Source organism: Phoca vitulina, unplaced genomic scaffold (genome assembly GCF_004348235.1).
Source record: "Phoca vitulina isolate PV1807 unplaced genomic scaffold, GSC_HSeal_1.0 scaffold27, whole genome shotgun sequence".
Classification (NCBI taxonomy): domain Eukaryota; kingdom Metazoa; phylum Chordata; class Mammalia; order Carnivora; family Phocidae; genus Phoca; species Phoca vitulina.
In genome coordinates, this window is record NW_022589730.1 from 830,067 (window position 1) to 850,362 (window position 20,296).

A 20,296-nucleotide genomic window follows, 5' to 3' on the forward strand; every position below is an offset into this window, starting at 1 on the left:
CCCTCTGACCCAGCACTGATAGGAGTTTTCTGGACCATCAGCTAGAACATGACACAACACTTGGAAAGCATGTGGGGAGAAGAGCTACTGAACCAACAAGCAACCACAAGTGCCTGGCCTGACGGGGCCACGAAGAACTCCGACAGTTTGTGTTTTGTTACGAGTGACACAAATAATGCAGGGAACATATATCCATTTCAAGTACAAGAGTTAAACCCTGAAATGTTTTCCTTGAAAGACAAAGTAAATTATATGAGGTGGCTCAAAAATATTTTATTCTGTCACGAAAAATTTCTATGAAACAGCCTAAGTTTGTTAAATTTGAAAAGCCTTTGAACCAACCAAACACACCAGAAACAGACTCACAGACACAGAGAACAAATGGGTGGTTACTACAGGGAAGGGTGAAGCAGGTGAAGGGGATTAACAAGTATGAACCTCCAGTTAAAAAATATCCCCCGTCACAGGGATGAGACGTGCAGCACCGGGAGTGTCGCTGGTAAGACCAGTAACTGCACGGCCACCAACAGTGAGCGGACTTACTGCAGGGAGCATCTGCTAAGGCACGGAGTTGCCCAAACCCTATGCTGGACACCTAATGAAACTAATGTAACACTGTACTTCCATTAAAAACGTGTTAGGTCAATAGAGGAAAAAGCACTTAACTTTGCAAAACTGTGCACTTTCAAAAAAAAAATTTTTTTTAATCTATCCTTTATTAAATTGGAAAGCGTATTTAGCAAATACTAAAACATATTACTATTCATATTTTATGGAAACTTTGCAAAAGGAAAACAAACTTTGTTGAATCAAATGTAAACATGAATTCCCTAAATCAGCATCCTAGGCTTTTCACATTTTAGTTTTCATTCCTTCTGCCACATCTGTCTAACTGCATTCTCAAACTGTGAAAAACAAGGCAAAGGATCGTGTTGAAGTAGGCGTGAGACATTTTGGAGCTAAAAAGAGGTGCAGGTATAATTCTGTCTAGTAAGTCTCTCCACACTTGACTGAACATGTAAATATAAAACTGTTGACTGGAGGGGCACCTGGGTGGCTCAGTCACTGAGCGTCTGCCTTCGGCTCAGGTCATGATCCCGGGGTCCTGGAATCGAGTCCCGCATCGGGCTCCCTGCTCGGCGGGAAGCCTGCTTCTCTCTGCCTCTGCCTCTCTCTCTCTCTCCCTGTCTCTCATGAATAAATAAATAAAATCTCTAAAAAAAAAAAAAAAGTTTCTTATGGGGCACCCGGGTGGCTCAGTCGTTAAGCGTCTGCCTTCAGCTCAGGTCATGATCCCGGGGTCCTGGGATCGAGCCCCGCATCGGGCTCCCTGCTCAGCAGGAGGCCTGCTTCTCCCTCTCCCACTCCCCCTGCTTGTGTTCCCTCTCTCGCTGTGTCTCTCTCTGTCAAATTAATAAATAAAATTAAAAAAAAAAAAAAAAACAAAAACACCTGTTGACTGCAAAACCGGAACAAGACAAACTTGCAGAAACTTAGTACATTCCTCATTTTGTAAAGACTTTTAAAAAGGCTATATAAGCTAAACAACAATAAAAAAAGGTCTGTTTTTGTGTAAATGCTGGTATATTTATATATATATAAATATGCACATTCATATTTATAAGTCTGTATATGTACACGTATCTGAAAAGTTTTATAGTTCTTATCAATAGTAAAATTACAGATAATACCTATTTCTTTCTCTTGTTATTAGGTATTATCTGATTTTTTACTATAAGTATATATACGACTGAAATACAAAAAAAAAACATTGAAAATTAGTATTGGCCTAAAAATGCTTATAATGTATATTTCGTAACTATAGTTCATTTTTCCTGTTAATTTGACAAAAGAAATGTGAAGTCTCTTTATACTGTCATTATGCTGAAGAAATCAGAGAGTCCATAGGAATAAAATATTTCATTAAAAAATATAATAAAAATTTGAATAGTGTTCAGCAGTTTCCACCAGTTAAATATGGAGGTGCTCCAGAAAAAAGAAGGAACAGAGCCCCACTAGGCCTTATGCACTGTATGAGAGTCTTGAAAGGGACATCATAAAAACACCTTAGGACTGACAAAAGCAACACAAATGAAGAAAAACAAGATTAATGAAGTAAAAGCACAAACCAAGGCAAAACAAAACACAGGATTTACTAAGAAAATAGGTGTTTGCTCGATGGATGCAGGAGCAGGAGACTTTTGTTGGCAGTTGAAGGAGAAGAGAGGAGTGTGATAACAAGCTAACACCTGCAGGCCGGTCCCTGTGGACACAGCCTGAGCAGGCGAGGAGGGGCTCCCACCAGGCAGGGGGGCTCACACCGGGGAGGGGGGCTCACACCTGGTAGTGGGGTTGGTTCACACCAGACAGGAGGGCTCGCACTGGGGAATTGGTTCACACCAGGCAGGGGGGTTGGTTCAGACTGGACAGGTGGGCCCCCACTGGGCAAGGGGGTTGGTTCACACTGGGCAGTGGGGTTCACACCAGGCAGGGGGGTTGGTTCACACCGGGCAGGGGGGCTCGCACTGGGCAGGGGGGTTGGCTCACACTGGGCAGGGGGTTCCTGTTGGGCAGTGGGGCCTGAAGCTCACACCTTCCAGCACTAAGTGCTGCTGGTACCTAGTGGGCTGTGTGAGGGGTGCTAGGCATGTGGCCTTCTTTCCCGTGGGGAATTGTAGAAGGAATCCTTGTCGGCCTCGGACTCGAGTCAGGAAGCTCCTGGGGAAAGCTGTGACATTCATTCAAAGCAGAAATGACATCAAGGTCCTTGATCTAGGGAGCAACAATGTCAAGCTAAATCAGCAGATACAATCCACAGAAATGGGTGGTTGAGCGGACACAGAGAGTAAGGGAAGGGAGGCTTCCAAGGCTACTTTTGGGAAACATACCCACTGGTGTGCTACGTCTGGCAGTCAACTCTGTATTGTGTTTACTGTAAAAGAGTGAAAACACTAGCAACACAGACTTATCACATTTGCAAGCTGGCTTTCCTTTGGGGCCGTTCTTTCCACGCGCTGCACTGAGGACGTGGTGCGTGCCATGCACCAGGCTGGGGCTGCTGGAGCGGCAGTAAGCTGAGCCAAGGCGCTCTCTGCCGGGTTCCACGCACGCGTCGGGCCTACGACCGCATCCACGTCCCCATGGGACACTGGGCGACGTGCCCGGCACAGATCAGGGCTGTGGGGGGATGGTGACTAGGCATCCGGGCTGAATGTGTTCAGACCAGGAACTACCCGCTGGACCATCCCATCTGAAGGGGTCAGTTCTGGGAAGACTGATCAATAGCTATATTCTGCCTGTTTCCACTTACCCAGTGAGTTTCTGGGGACAAAGCTCTGTCACCAGAGCGCCCTGCTGGCACTCGGTACGCATCTAGGTGCTAACGATGACACCGCCTGACAGCTCGACTGATGGTCTGCACACTCGCAGCTCCTCAGAGCAGGGCAGGACCTCTGTGACGGTCCGTTCAGTGAGGGTGTGACGAGCCCTGGGGCACGCCCTGCACTCTGTTCTAAGCACGGAGCCAAACGCGGCCCCTATCCTCACGGAGCGTGGTGAGCACAGAGCATCAGAAAAGCAAGACCAAGTATCAGTGACCAGTGGAGACGTCAGCAGAATTAAAACAGGCTGCTGTGATACCAAGAGGCTGGCTGGCAGTGAGCACTGAGCCCAGGTTAGGAGAGGCTTCCTGCAGCACACACGGCTGAGAAGGGCCAAGCCTGGAGTGTGGTGTGGTGGTGGAGGGAGGCACACAGGGCTGGGAAGGCAGGCTGGCCCCATCAGGCATGACGCTGAGGCGGTCAAGGGGAGAGTGTCCACGGGAGCAGGTGTTCCAGTTCCAGCAGAAACAGCCGTGAATGCACACGACTGCGTGTTCTCGGAGGAGCGGAGATGAGCTCCCCGTCTCAACCAGCGAGTGGGGGCTGGATGCGTGAGCAGGCTGTCCACAGGACACTGTCGTGGGCACGGCACCCGGGGGCAAGCCACAGCTCCGCTTTAGAGACGTACGTAAGTGAAAGGGACAGCACCTTTAGACAAACTTTTGGAGAAAGCTGGTCTGTAAAGAAGCCCTTCCCTTCAGAATGTTTCCATCCTTGCGCAAGACTGTTCCAGTCTACGTCACTCTGCTCTGGGTTACAGAAGATGCTTATTCTAGCTTCATGCTTTACACATGATTAGGCTGGAACTGCTCATTCATGTAAAAATTTTCAGTCATATATATGAAGCATTTTTTTAAAATATACTTTGTGGAAATATTTTAGAATGGACTTATATATATCCGTACTGTAAATATTAGTAAAGTAAACTCATTAGACATCTAATATTAACTATTTAGATCCCAATTTCAAGTTAAATGGGTTATCATTTTGAAAAATTGTTCATATTAAAGTCTGTCTTACTCACTATTTTATCTCACTTGACAGATATATTAGATGGTTTCTGAAATATAACTTAGTGACACATATAATCCAATGGTACTAGAAGTAAAGTCTACTGGCAGTAAACAAAACTGTTTGTTTTATCAAGAAACATCTCCCAATTCTTGAATATACTATCAAAACATTCATATAAGGAAAAGCATCAGATTTCTAGATTATTCTAACAAAACTGACTTTGCCCCCCCAAAATATTATTTTCTATAGAAGCATTCCTTAAGATTCATCAGAGTTGTTGGCTCCTTCCTCTTTAGCTTTGTGTGGATAACTTCTTCCATGCTGACAAAGATAAATTTCAATAAAATCAAACTCAATGAAACCAGTTACTTGTTTTCTCTTAATTCTTACACCTACCTGATGGGAATGATGTAGGAGAAGAGGAGGAGGAACCGAAACAGGTTGCGGTACCACGGGCCTACAAATCCTTGTAAGGTTACCATAACAACCGAGAGAGCAACTAAAGCCACAAACAGTGCTTTGGTCAGCTGATTGAGTTCAAGGTCCAACAAACCAACCTGAAAGAAAAACACAGAATTAGGGCATAACCATAATGTCCCTAACATGACTAATGTGAATACATGATAGTGATGAATGACACCCTTAAATTCCCTCTTGTACTGACCTTAACTATAATGAAATACAAAACGGTATTAACTTTACTCTTCTCCTGAAAAGCCTCTTAGAAATTTAAGCAGAATTTCTGAAAGGGAGTCATGATCCCCAGGAAATTCCCAGAAAGGATTTACTGAGACAACGGGAGTCCAGGGTATCCAACCAAAAAACACCCAGATCCTTTCTCAAGATGAAGATGCTATGACAGCCGACTGGGGCAGACTGGGACAGGGGTGGGGGCGCAGAGGACGGCAGAGACTTGCTCAGTCTGTGGAGGGTGGATGTGTGTGTCTCTCTGCACGTGCCATGCCAGCTGACTGATGCTTAAGTGCATCCCATGTAAGGATTTTATGTTCACGTAGAGGCTCCCAGGAATAGGACAGTGTCTGTCATCCCTCTCTGCCAGGAGGGTCTCTAAAAAAACCTTCTCTGAATCAAGCAGAAAAGCAACAGACAAGGTAGTCAGCTTGACTGAATACCTTTTTAATGTGCACAAATCCTACACTTTAGGTTCTCCCAATAAGGTATACAACCCCAAATTCATTCTGTGGATCGTGTCCTAGCTGAGCAAACCGTGAGGGGAAGCTATGTCGATGGGAATGAACTCATTTTGGGGCGCATTCTGTGTGGGATCTGGGAAACGGTGAGAGGCAGTGTTCATTCCTCAAGTCAGAAGTGATCTCAAGCTCTGGTGGTCCGCACGCTGCCCTCCCCTGCTAAGCTGCCTGGTTGAAGGACCACAGTGTGGTACAGCATGTGGGTGGACACAGGGGTGGGGTCTTGGGCTTTGCAAAAAGGCTTCAGAACCACACAGTGGGAGAGGTGGGGTCGCGCAGCAGTGACATGTCCTCGGGAATCAAAATGTAGGCTCATGTGAATGCTGGCTCTGCCACCTCCCAGTAGGGCCTCGGGCAAACTGTACACCCACCTTCTTATCTGTAAAACAGGTTACAGAAGTGCCTCCCTAACAAGACTCAGGGGGTGAAAGACGAAGCACAGCTCCTGGGACAGAGTAAGCCCACACACGTTTTCCTGTTCTCGCTGAGTGAGGAAACACCGAGATCTGGATCTGCATTTCCCACCTCTGTGGCCTTGGCCTTACCCTGGCTACCCTCGCTTTTCTCATCCCCAAGCTGCGGCTCCCCACCTGCTAACCAGGTGGGCTCCCCGCCGGCCATGGAGAACCCACAGTCGCCCCTGGTGACCGCCCACCCTGCCTCCTCCTCACTCACGGGACCCTGACGGGGACCGAGTCCTACCACCTCTGTCAGTCCACCACCATCTGAGCTCCTCCCGAATCTCGTACAAATTGTGAAAGAGAGTAATCTAAAAAGAAAGTGATTGCCATAACTTTGATAAAATAAACGAGATACTACAATTCTCAAACTAAAACATTTGAGAATTACTGAGCTAGTTAATTAGTAACTTGGTTTATTTTTTAGTACTTTTGAAAACTCCTAATTTTGGCCAAAACGAGGTTAGCTTTCCCCATGTCTCAGTCTTTAGTCTGTACGTGGTTGTGACTGGCATCTGCCACAGACTTGCATGAAAACATTCAAACCCATAGTTAGAAAAAAACACCAAATTTTGTCAGGAAGTGCAGGTAAGTGTAGCTGGGAGGAAATCCACTCATTAAATCCATGGAAATGTCTACTGAGCTTTCTGCTACAGTGAGTGTGAGGTGACGAAAAACGAGCCCACTGAGATTCCACCTGCAAGAAACAGCCAGTCCAGCAGGAAAAATACGATGAAGACCAGCGATAAAATTACAGAACACACAGTTTTCCTGTCTGAGCCAGCTGCTGCCGGATGCCGCTCCTCGGCCTCTAAGAACAGCCTGGAAACACGGAACCACAAGAAGCCAGAAGGAACCACCGCCGTTTGCCCAGAGCCTGGGTTCTCGCTGCTCACCCACCAGGACACGGCGCTGCGTGCGTCCTGGGCGGGGCTCGGGAACCCCGCGACAGGCCCCGCCCCGCGGCCCCGCCCCAGAGGCTCCCCGCTCCACCCCATAGGCCCCGTCCCTGTGGCCCCGCCCCCCGCCCCGGGGAGAAAGGCGGGGCCTGTGGAACGTGGTGCGGTCTGGGGTCGCCCTGGCTGAGCCTGCGGGCCGGGGCCACTCAAGTTGGCGCGCGGCCGCAGGGGCCTTCCGGTCCTGCACAAGCGGCCCCCGGCCGGCCAGGGGCAGCGCGAGGCCCTCCACCTGCAGGCCCCTCCCCAGGGGCCGGGCAGGCTGCACAGGAGCCCTCGCGAGCTTCTGGAAACTTCGGCAGGCCGCCCAGTCAGAGCCCTTGAGAAGCGGGCCGCCAAGCGCCGCCCGGATTTACCCGCCGCGCTTAAAGAGCAGCACAACGAGGACAAGTATCTTGCAATTTCCGCTACTTCAACTACTACATGGTTTATGCTTGAATTATTGAGAAAAATAGGTTTTTGGATTAGAATGAAGAAAAATTACGCTGAGGAAGTAGAGCATGTCTCAAAGCCCAGAGCCTTGTGCTGTGACAAAGGGGGCCTGAGTGTCAGGCCTCGCGAGGGTCAGATGAAGTCGTTATTCATTCAGTCAGGGAAGAAAGACTCAATTACCGCAACCTAAAGATGCTATCAATGAATGCAGAGTGCATATTTTACTCTATTCATCCAAATCCCATTAAAAAGTGAAAGGAATGATTTAATCTGGCCTCGCAGAGTTGGTCTTTTTTCTGTAATAAAATAAAGAATCACTGTCTTGCAAAATGCATAACCGCTACCTCACACTCCCTGCATCCCAGCAGTGAAAGGCTGTAAGAGCTGGGACAAAAACAGTCAGGAACGAATACAAAGTTTCCTTTGGAGAAATGCCACCTATAGGACCGCAATGAAAAGCAGCCCTGCCCACTGCTATGCAGATAACTCCGAGCATTCATACCTTCCTGACTGACCAGGGCGCGGGGGCTCAGCTGCCCGACTCCCGCCGGCGCGGTCCTCTCCCACACCCCTCGGGTCCAAAGGAAGCTTCATCACTTGGAACTTTTTAAGTTTACGGAGCAAAATACAACTTTTCTTTTTTTTTAAAGATTTTATTTATTTATTTGAGAGAGAGAATGAGACAGAGAGAGAGCACATGAGGGGGGGGGAGGGTCAGAGGGAGAAGCAGACTCCCCGCCGAGCAGGGAGCCCGATGCGGGACTCGATCCCAGGACTCCAGGATCATGACCTGAGCCGAAGGCAGTCGCTTAACCAACTGAGCCACCCAGGCGCCCCAAAATACAACTTTTCAATAACGGGTTGTTCTTTGCACTCTTTCAGGTAGCCCTTGTTGAACTATGATTATTCTTCCCGGAAAATCACTGCAACCAAGCTACAGTACATAGCATGATCTAAATTTGTTTTTGTTTTTTTTTTTTGTCAATTCTAATAAAGTCCACTTTCAGTTAATAGTTAATATTTTTATACTCGTTTCTCTAAAACATGCTTAAAAAGTTTCTACAACTCGCTTAAAATGCAATCTGGACTCTTAAAAACAATATTCAGTATAAAAACTAGTTAACTTGTAAACTTACAGGTTTTACAAAGAAGACGGTAACTTCACTTTTGATGTGAATCTCTTCCTTCTTTAAAAAATTTCTTTAAACACCTGAACAGACCAAATACCTTTTGCTATGATTGTAAAACCTTTCCACCCATAAAATATATTATTAATCACTCGAAGTAATTATGACTGTGCAAGAAAAGGTAAATTATGTACACTAGCAAGCAATTTTCAACATTTATTGTAATTTCCTATATTAGTAAAGCAAATTTTCTTCTACTTGTCATAATATTTGTTTTATTTGAAACAACTGTGATAACAAAATTAAATACGCTACTGGAAATTTTAATCTCCAAGGGAAAATTTGTGCATAATGTCTAAGATACCACAATGGTTCTGCAAAGGGTCTGTTCTAGGATAATGAACACAATAATTGCCTGTATAATCTAAAATGCTACTAATGGCAACGATCACAAATCCATTTAGCTCCTCTTTAATTTATGTACCAAGTTTTAAATAGCTAATGGTTCTCAGTAAAATAATGGTTTATACCAACAATAAAGGGTAAATACGGTATTCTCCTGCTTAATCAAGAAAAGATCAGTCAGGTTTTTGTAAATGGACGAATGAGAGCCCGCCTTATCTCTGAGACGCAGCGCTGTCCCATCCATCTCAAAGTTAAACCCCTATCGTGCTACCAGGTCCCTAAGAAGTCAATGTACACCCCAAACTGGAACAAAGGTCTCGGGCTATACAAACTTAGTAAGAGACAAAACAACGGGCCTCGACACCCACTAAGTGCTAACCATATGGTATTATCCCTGGAGGAGCATGATGTGAACATCAAAATGCTTTCACCATTCTTTTAAAACTCACATTTAACTTACCTGTTACATAGAGTATTTTAGAATAACAAAACAGTAAGATGTGAAATGTCAAAAAGCCAATTTAAACTCTTGCAAGGAGCTAAATATTATTTTAATTTGTCCTATATTATCCCTGTACATGGATCACATTTTGAAACACAGAAAAGCCTCCAATCTAAAAGCCTAATAGCTAATTTACTCAAGACGACTCTACACAGGCAGAAGTACGGCGTTATACATGAAAGATCACTTAGGGAAAAAAATAACGTTGTTAATGCTGTTTATCTTTTAGCAGCTGAATACTCTTGGACCAGCCCACCAGTTCCTCATCATTCAGAATTTGGATCCTGACTAGAAAACTGAGACAGGGCAACACTTTAACCTAATTGAAATTCCTATAAAAAGCACATTCCTTTTAAATATCTTTGAAACAAATCAGCCCTATATTTTCCACTTTTAGTAGAATCTTAAGAAACAAGAAAAAAATAAGTAATCTTCAGACCTTCATTTGTACTTATGTATTTCAAATAATTGAAACTCATTTAACTCCTAAATCTTACAGCAATTAACTTTTTCCATTTTGGAGTTTAAATTAAAAGTATGTTTTTAAAAAGTGATGCTATATAGCCTTTTATTTTTTTCCTCAAGTCTATTTATTTACTCATCTTTGGACATGAACTACTAAGTCTTAAGTGTCTGCTGCATACACAGGCTGGCCGCGCACTGCAGACGTGTTTGAGCTATTACTGCTTATCGCCTCAGTGATCTGCGAAATAGGCAGCGTTTCTCTGAGCCATTTTAGTCTTTTGGCTCAATAATCTGTGCTTTTAAAAGCTCCCTAAATAAGTATCAGTACGACAATTCTTAATGTTACAATATATCACCTTAATTTTTAAAAATAAGAATGTATATTTACACAATACACATTTTAAAGTCTGTTGTTAGAGAATACTTCATATCCTACATTTTTACCTACCAACAAATTTTGCCTGACTGCTATATTCAGCAACTAAGGTTTCTTCCCGTGCTTCCTATACAGTTATTATATAAGATGGTTTTCCTTAAGTGCTGAACACTTAAAAAGAAAATGGGGTTGTTATATTTTTTACAGGAACAAAAAAGTACTCGTGCGAGGATCAGCTACTCAGCAAAAAGTAAAACCACTCTGCATATCAATGGGAGAAACTTAGAGAGGAGACAGGAGATTCAAGGCAAACCCTAAGTGAGCCTGGTTTACACAAATTTGGGACTGAGGTCCACTGTCAGACCACGTGTCAGCTGGCTGACAGTAAACACGCTGCTGAAGGTGGAATCCTTCCTGAAATCTGCAAACAAGTTACCTGCTAAGTCAAGTGCACAATGAAGCTGTCTGGTCAAACTGCTGACCCTGCAGATCCCCGGAGAAATTTCGATACTGGCTTTAGCATTTCCGACACGACACATATCCACTCAAAAGGGTACTTTTTATAACTGACAGATATGCCAAAAAAATAGCAGATTGTCTATGAACATATGTATACACACATCTCAGATTTGTTTTGCAAAACGCAGGCTTGTTGTATGGTCCTGAAAGACAATCTGGTCACGTCCCCTACTGTCCGACAGCTTCCTCTGTCGTATTGGAACTTTTATTAAAGTATAACCAATGTATCAGAAGTCATCAAAGGTAATGCAATACAGTGGCTTAAAAATAAGTGGTAAGTTTAATTTTTAACATTATAAATTATTTCAAATACTCATGTATATGACTTGTGACACATCAATGCCATATTTAAAACAAAAATGAGTCAGTGAAAACATGCAAAACAGCCTGGAAACTATTTGGAAATTTAATGTATACTCCATGTACACAAGTTACATCAAAATCCAGCACTAAGTATTAAGAAAACCCCGTAATTTTCTAATGTACACTATTCCTAATCTTGTTTCACAATAGTCCACATAATTTATTTGAAAATCAGGGACGTAAGAAAACTAAAATGCACATGCCAGCGCTGTACTGACTATAACCTGAGTGCACCGCGGTCACAGGTCACGTTAACGTCTTGCTGCTCTTTGTAAACTAAGATTCCCAGCTGGGAGAGACGGCAAGCGCCAAGGGGCGGCATGCTGCCATGGAGCCAGCAGAGGGCGCTCAGGTTTGATGCTTATTTTTTCTGAATCCCGAAAGCCTGCTTTTTGAAAGCAGAACTTCGATCTCTAATTCAACCAATTCAGTATATTGAATACATGTTATGTACATAGATGTATTTTTTTTTGTTGCCTAAAAGGGTTACCCTAAACATCTAATTTCTGCCATGCAGAATTCAAGACAGAATTGATAAGGACTTACAAGAGGGGAATTTCCTGAATAGAAACGTACTGTTCTAGAAGGAATCATGTTTAGAGATCAGACATCCAGAATACGTCCAGAATACTGCAGGTAATCAGCAGAGTACTACGGGACTAAGGCTTCTGAAGATTTAGATCTATTATAAACTAAATTGATAAAACGGTAACAACAGCTTACATTGATGGTTTCAAGATCCTGCATATATTTAACCTTATTTTTGTCCTAACAGTGTAGGTAGGAAGCTATCAATTTTAAATGGTTTCGCCAAGCCACTCACCAATTTAAAATAATTACTTCAATAACCTAAGCTATCCACTGACACCAGAAACCTTAACGTTCAACCTCATTCACGTAAGTGGAATTCCCAGTCAGGCATTTGGATTTCAGTGTCATTAAATAAGCAGTTGATTTTGGTAATTTTATATTTAACAGATATTCGACAAACAGCATTAACCTACTTTCAAATCCTGACTATCTACAAACACAACACCCACGAGTCTGGGGTCTGACCATGTTGTCACTGTGCTGAGGCGACAAAGCCTGGAGGGATGTGGGAGGAGGGACGGAGCCCAGGGCGCAGGTCCAAGAGCCGCCTCACGCCCAGGGTCGCGGCCTGCGGTACACCCGACGCTCTTGGGATTTCTTTGTTCCCTAGCAACATGAAAGTCAGATTTCCTAATGATAACTCTAAGTGGTACCGATACTTTCACAGAAAGGCTTTCATCAGGGGCCCCAAGAGCTGGCGGGGAGACTGTGCTTCCTGCCGCGCTGGCCTCCCCCGCGCTCGTCTCTCCACGGCGGCCCGGCCCGGTCTTCCTCCGGGGACAGGTGCACGCGTGCGTCTCTACTTTCTCCTCAGTGCGGCACGTCCTCTGTTTTAAGTATCTTGTGTGTGTGTGTGTGTTTCAGAAACACCCTTAAGACACGTTCTCACTCATGAGATATAATGTGTACGCTGTTACGGGCTGGAGCACAGTGCTGCACTGTAAGGATGTTGATAAAACCAGTACTAAAATCGGGGCTCTGTGACCACTTGTTACGGGAGTTACCAAACATACAGCCAGGCCTTCCAACTCTACTGCACCCTCAAACTGCCAAGCACAGTGACAGCTCCCCTTCAGGAGACCCTCTGAACTCTATTTAAAGAGCCAGAAAATAATTACATGATCCCTTTCTGATATCCAGAAAATGAGGTGTTGAAGGAATTATTCTGGTGAGTGGCTTGGAGCCGCTGGACTACAGGTGATATGAAAAGGCTGGGTTTGGGGGAGGATACAGGTCAGAGCAGCCCTTCCCCCGCACAGTGCACAGTGGGGACACACAGGGCCGACGGGGGGATGGCCAGAGCAGCGGGTGTGTGTGTGTGTGTGTGTGTGTGTGTAAGAAATTGTATGTAATGGGGCCAGGGGTTACCACCTTTCCACCTGTATTTTTTCCCTTATAAAATTTTGGTTAAGGAAATGGTTCAATTTAGTAAATGAGGTCCCATTAATTTAAAATGAAACCTTAATTTCCAACCTGAGGTCCTCTTTCATAAGAGGTCACGATACAGAGGAGTCTCCAAAATAAAGTCAGAAACTTGCTCAGTGATTAGCTTCAAAACGTTACTTACATCTAAACTCTTCCTTCGGCGTACCAGCAAACACGATGTACATGATGGTTTGTGCAGGGGAGTTTACCAACCTTAGTCAACAGAGTTTTCATGTAATAGATTCCAGAAAGTCTGCTTTCATGAGGGACTTGAGTCAAACACTAAACACAGCCTATGAAGCTGTTAGTTCTAAGTCACACATCTTGGGGTGGGGACGGATGACAAGCAGCAGGAAAAGAATGCTTCCTTGCTCTAGCGGTGGAGTCTCATTGAGCACGGTTCCACGTGTGAGCCTCTGCAGCCCGCCCCACGGGGACCCACGCTGTACCGCCGGCCGCCACGTCACACGAAGGCTGCAGTGGCGTCCGGTCACGCATCACTGTCTCCCCTCAATGTTTCTTAGATTATTGTGTAAACATGCAGGAATTTATGGACCACTTACGGTCCCTACCCCAATCTCCGAATATCCGGCACCTATCATTACATAAACCAGTCAACAGTGCTTTTAAATCAAGGGTCATTAGCTGACTTGACAAGATCTATGACGAAGATATTTACTGGAACCCCAGCTAGGATCATGGTTTCAGGGAACTCGTGAGGCTCCCTGGCAATGCGACGCACGCCCCCTGACCGTGCCCACATCAAGCGCAGGGTAGATCCATAACACACTGGGGACCAGTGTCTCAAACATCTGGGGAGGACGCTGTCGTGAACACAGGGGCTCGTCCTGCCCGTGTCCTGTGCACCCCCACAGTCGGCATCAGCAGCGACCAACCCCCTTCTAAGGCCAACGAAGAATGGCAGAGAGAGAGCGAGAGAGAGAGACACCGATGGAGAGTGGCCAGTGGGTCTAACATCTAATTTTGAGTCAGTCCACGGTTCTCATGATTTACGTTCTTGTTTTTCAAGAAAAATGGAATTTAGCAGATTTGCTGAAAATTTTAAACGACAACTTGAGGTGGTTGAAGAAACTTTCCATCTCGCTTTACCTCCTTTATTATGAGAACTGTCTGTGTAAGAGCTTTATTAGTGGTATCTTGGCAAAATGTAACACTATTTTAAACATCTAAAATTTTTGTGTTACTTTATGTTTTCAAAGACATTTTATGAACCATTTCATACTTAATGGCTTGTAAGCAATCCCAGGAGTTAGGAATTGTGTGAAAAGTTGCCCAGATTGACAGATAAAGTGAAAAGGTCTGTATTAATTTCCAAATAAAGAAATGCATGGCGTGGTATCTCACGATGATTACACTCCAAAGTACCAATTAGAACGCATCAGAAACTAGAGCAAGTTGACACTCTACAATAAAGCAAATAATTTCCAGTTGGAGGGGCAGAAAATGTTAATATGCCATGTTCAAGACTACAAGAATCTTTGTAAAAGGAAGTAGCTAATAAGGTTTAATGATGCATGTCAGGAAGCCACAGTATGTAGGGAAACACAGCTGGCTTCATTTTGTAAACTATTTGATATACACATCTTTCTAGTTCGCGATTATCAGCTGCGCCACTGCCACGGGGGACAGTTTAGCCTTCAAATCAGGGCACTCTTCTGTGCTCTAAATTACAAGTAAAACACATTAATATCATATGGTGCTAGAGGCCAGTGCCCTGACTAAAGTTCATCCGCTCACAGAAGAGGATTTAAAGAAGTCTTCTGTAAAATGTCGTGGAAACAATCCTACCAGCCTAAACAGGCTACTAAGTACTAGACCCATTAAAACAAATCATAAAACAAACACAACGCCAGGATTTAGTGAATTAATTACCTTCCCCAAACGGTCACCATCTTTCATACCTTGTGCATGAAAATACAGATGAACTTCCACATGGTTGTACTGAGAAACCCCACAGCCCATGGCTGTGCTCCCCTCCCAGGGGTCCACGTGTGCGTGTGTGGAGGACCCCACTCCAAAGGGCCATGTGCGTCCTGCTCACACACTCTCAGCTCTGGGGGACTGCAACGTGCAGGTGCCAGCAATTACTAGCAGATGACAGCAGCGCTCTGAATTTGTACCAGATGGCAGCTCAGGGTCACTGCAAGCCAGCAAGCCTACCACAAGGAGACCTCGCGTTCGGCAACTATCAAACGGAAAAGCTCTCAGACACAAATTAATTATTCAGCCACCAGAAGACAACTGCTAGGTCACAACACTAATATCAAAATGCTGTTACAGCACTCGGAGCCACTTATTTTAAATGTAATTACACATATTAGCTGCTAAAAACAGGCATGCCACGTAATGACGAAAAGGTTGCCCTAAACTAAGAGAGCTAAAATTCTAGTAATTAGTGAATTGTCTTATGGCAGAATATACTCCACAGGTTCTCACTGTGGATGAGGGCTGTTTATGGCTGAAGCCGGGATCAGCCACGCCGAGGGGGTCTGCACTGAAATCTCCCGGGCACCGTAGCTGCTCCAGGAGGACACACGCCACGGATCACGAAGAGGGTACGGGGCCGTAGCTCCTCGGCGGTCTGAGGAGAGTCTCAGAATCTCAGAGGTCATCTAATCAAGCCTTGGTGCTCAAAAATATGACAGAGCACCCAGGCCGGATGTGAGGAGACAAGGGGCAGTATGATTTCCGAGAGGCTGTGCATCTTGACTGGGGGACGGACCCACCGTTACCTAGTTCAACACTGGAGTCCGTCAGGCTACATTCTACATGAAAAAAGATGCAGGCAAAAGTGCTCCAGGCAAACAAAACATAAATGCATAAGTAACCGATTTACTTTAACAAGAGTAATTCCACACTAATAATTAACACAAAAGAGTTTCATTTCTGGTCTGATTAATTTCTGAGCTCTTATGACCTTAGCCATTTCCCACCCAACAGCCTTCCCCAAGTGCTGCTGCGTGATTCCCATTGGTGGATCTTCCTAACTCCATCAGAGGTCAGCACCTGTGGCTGTCCTCCGATGAGCTTCGGTCTCCTCCTCCAGTCTGGCTTCCTGGGCCGGACACAGCCCAGCTGTGGATGCTCCCTGGGACCACTCATCCCCATAATCAGATCTCTGGTCGCACTTCCCTTTAACTACACATGCTTCCACAAGGTCCATAAAATAAAGACTGGTCAAATCTCGCTTATTAAAATGTTTTTCTCTACTGTTTTTATCTAAATGTGGTTAAAATTTGCTGACATGGCACCAACTACTTTGGGGAAAGCACAACAGACTGAATAAAATGACCAAAACGACAACCAAGAAAGTAAACAGTCAACAAAGGCAAGTCTTTTATCCAGCAAAGTAATCAAAGGACAAATAACCCCACGGTACCTGCCTGTTCTACCTCAAGCCTTCCCTCCCATGCTCTAAGTGGGTCCTACCGAGTTCCAAGCAGGGACGGGGCGGTGTGTGTGGAGCCCCAAGGTTCTGGGTCGGGCAGGAAGGTGTCCTCAAAGAGCCAGGGTGGGGGCACGTGGAAATGCAGGCCTGAAGGACTCCCAGAGATGCACTCTACACTCCTCTGTGTCCTTCAGAATCTCTCAGAGCCTTGATACTTGACTGATGATTAACTGTCCTTACAAAACAATGCTCTCAAGAAAACAGCAAGGTGAGACACATATTCCTCCTAAAGGATAATCATATAACTTACATGAAGAGCATTTTAAACTATAGAAGAAGCTGCTGTGAATTGCCTGAAGTGAGCGTTGGTCATCAGATTTCTCTTAAACAATGATCCACCGCAGGTAAGCTAATTTTTCTTCAATTTCCTTTCAAAATAAGTATGACATGATGGTAGGAAATGGCACCATAATGACTAGAATTTAAACGAATTAATTCTTCCCAGACTATTTTAAGTACCTATAATCCACGGCGGCACACCCCATCTTCCCATCTGCCTGTCACTACGACAATAGGCCTCAGGCAGGCTTCAGCTCACGTGTCTTCCCAGAGCTCAGGGGCTCATGCTTCATCCTGGGGCCCCACTCCACGAGAACGGTCCGTGTGCACAGGGCTGCGTGCACAATGTCTGCGTGAAGTGCCGCAATGTCATCTGACCTGTGTGCAAATTCACCATCTTTGTTTCCTCTCTAGATGCACAACTAGTAACGGACTGTGGGCAGGAGAGACATGGGGAGTACCGGCGGGCACGCGGGCAGAGCCTCGCCTCTCAGCCAGTCCAACTCCGCACAACCAGGCAGCTGGCCCCACGCACCTCCCAGTGTGGCCCTCGGAAGCTCTTCCAAGGCGAGATACATCTGGGCCCACTGGGGTCTCTGGCTGAAAGGCACCCTCTCCACTGTGAGCCCTCTGCACGGACGACTCAGGCTGCCGGCCCGGGACGCGGCCCTGGAACCTCTGTGGTCTGGCCCACAACTGGCACAGGGGAACCGCTCACTGCAGCCAACCGCCATCATTCTTGTTCTCACTAATGTCATGACAATGCATCTACTTCTCCTCTGGTCTGATTTCTTTCAAATCCAAGCAAAAACACTGTTACAGAATAGCCGACGTGGAGGCTGCAGATCTTTCCCCCTTTTGAAATCCAATCATTGGAACAGCTTTCTCCAACAGGAGGTCACGTCGGCTCCTGGCCCCTCAGCCACTGGTCACACACATCACCATCTCAACAGCGGAGGAAGAGGAAGGAAGCTTAATTTCACAGCCTGTCCACACACAGCTCGTGAGGTGGGGTAGGGGCAGAAGAGTGATTCAGGACCGGTCAGGACGGTCAGGGCCATGCTGAGTCCACAACTACTAAGGAGCTGGCTCCGGCCTGGCCAATTCCGTGAGTGAAAAGGGCTGGAGTAAGATCTGGACGTGGACAAGCATCTTCAAAGCGACCACCCCATCGCTCCGAACACACATGGGAGTGTACAGAGCTGGAATAAAAATGGTGGGACTGACCTGTTCAGGGTCATCCTGCACTATGGTCTCGCACATCAGCAGCCCAAACTGACAGGAGTCACTGTGCTTTCTTCTCCAGTGTTTCTGTGAGCCTCCGCACCTACACGTCAGGGACCCACCATCTGCCTCCCTCACACGGATAGGAGATGGCTTCCCTGGGGCCCTGAGGCGGCCTCAGCACCTCACCAACAGCAGTTAAGAGTCTTGTGCTACAAGTCACCAAGTTTCTCATTTAAAAAACTATCAGCTGGCCAAACAGGGTAAATTCTTTTTCTTAGAGGGGTGGGGCAGCAGGAGAGAGAGAATGTTCAACAAGACAACCTGAGATCATGACCTGAGCCAAAATCAAGAGGCGGTCGCTTGACTGACTGAGCCCCCCAGGCGCCCCAAGACAGGGTAAGTTCCTGAGACGACAGTGCTCAACATCTGACTGGGATCTGTAATTAAAATGCAAAGTATGCATTTAATATTTTTAATGGGAAACCAATTTGGGAATAAAAGGCTTCACTGCAACTATATTTTTATATGGCAGTAACCAGAAAATGAAATTTTAAGAAGGTAACAAACGAAACAGCATCAACAAAATCTACCTACCTAAAAATAAATCAAACAAAAGGTGTACAAAACTCTACAGAGAAAAATCATAAAACATTATTGAAAAAATTAAATCATACCTGAAAAAACAGAAAGGGATACACAATATTCATCAAAGTTCTACAGAGAGTGACTGCAATCCCAATCAAACTCCCTACAGTGATGGAAGATTATCAGCATGGAAATGGACGCACAGAGCACGCACACCCACTGTATGTGGACACGGGACCGCACCTGCAGCGCCACGAAGGACGGATGGACCTTCCACGTGGTTATGGGCCCATGGACGTCTACACAGGGAAGGAAGTGGAAACTGTCCCATCTTCACATGAAACACAAAACCTAGTTCCAGACATCTAGAGATGTGAGAAAAGTAAAATAAAAACTTCTAGAAGACAGAGTATCTTCATGACCCAGGGTAGAGAAAGATTTCTTAAACCATAAAAAGAAAAAAATAACTGATTACATTAGAATTAACAATCGCTATTCATCAAGTCGCCACGAAGAGCACGAGGAGGCAAACCGAGTGGGAGGAAGTAGCGCACCTGCGTGGCCTCGCGCTCACAGCGGCGCGCAGGGAACCCCCACAAGGCGGACACAGAAAGACTAGCCGTCCAATGGAAAGACAGGTAAAAGACACCCACGGGTAATTCTCAAACCAACAACGTCTGGACAGACGATAAACACAGAGGACGCTCAACCTCACTAGTCATCAGGGAAATGAAAACTAAGAACACAGTGGGACATCGACACATGCCCACTAGAATTATGTTAAAACTGGAAAAAAACGGACAACCCAAGTGTGCGCAAGGTCCCAGAGGAACTTGAACTCCCAGCACCGGGAGGAATGAAAACGGGTGTGCTCGCTGTGGAAGACTGGAATTACGTGAAATGAATGTAGACACCGTGTGACCCAGCGGCCCCACTCCCCGGGCACCCACCCAAGAGAAACCGTATCTATGTGCACACAGCACACAGACACACCCACACCAACGTCCTAGCGGCCAAGAGCTGGGGGGACCCGAAGATCCCCCAGCCGCAGAAGGACGCGCCGCACGATCACGGTTTATTTACACCGTGGACTAGTGCGCAGACATGGCCCAGGGCAGAGCGCTGCATCCAGCCTCACACGTGAGGAGCGCTGTGCCGCGGGGGCCAGACACAAGAATCTGTTTCACGTAAGTGCATTTTTTGTAAACTTCAAAATCCAACAAAAATAATGCTGATTAGATAGGGGAGGACAGTGGTTATTTTTAGGGAGGAAAGGGCGGGGGAGGGGAGGTCTACTGGCTTGTAGACTTCGGTGTGCACGGCGTGTTAACAAAAATTAAAACAGAAAATCAAAACAGTAAAACAGAAATTAAGTATCATTCCTGTTGTCAAACAAAACCCAAGCACTGAGGAAAACCTCCAGAGGTGAAGCAGGAGATGACGGGCTGGGAACAAGACACGTGGGGGGAAGACCACTCCAGAGGAAGAGTAAACAGGTGTGGAACCGCATGT

The 20,296-nt window shown here is 45.7% G+C and overlaps 1 protein-coding gene across 5 annotated transcripts in view; it reads right to left on the bottom strand.

The window, feature by feature from the left end:
- Nucleotides 1-20,296, bottom strand: part of ATP9B (ATPase phospholipid transporting 9B (putative)) — a 248,846-nt gene that overhangs the window by 84,621 nt on the left and 143,929 nt on the right. For all 5 annotated transcript variants that reach the window (XM_032422694.1, XM_032422696.1, XM_032422693.1 and 2 more), the window contains one exon: nucleotides 4,791-4,951. In XM_032422694.1, coding sequence (XP_032278585.1) covers nucleotides 4,791-4,951 — 161 coding nt within the window. The remainder of the gene's footprint in view (nucleotides 1-4,790; nucleotides 4,952-20,296) is intronic.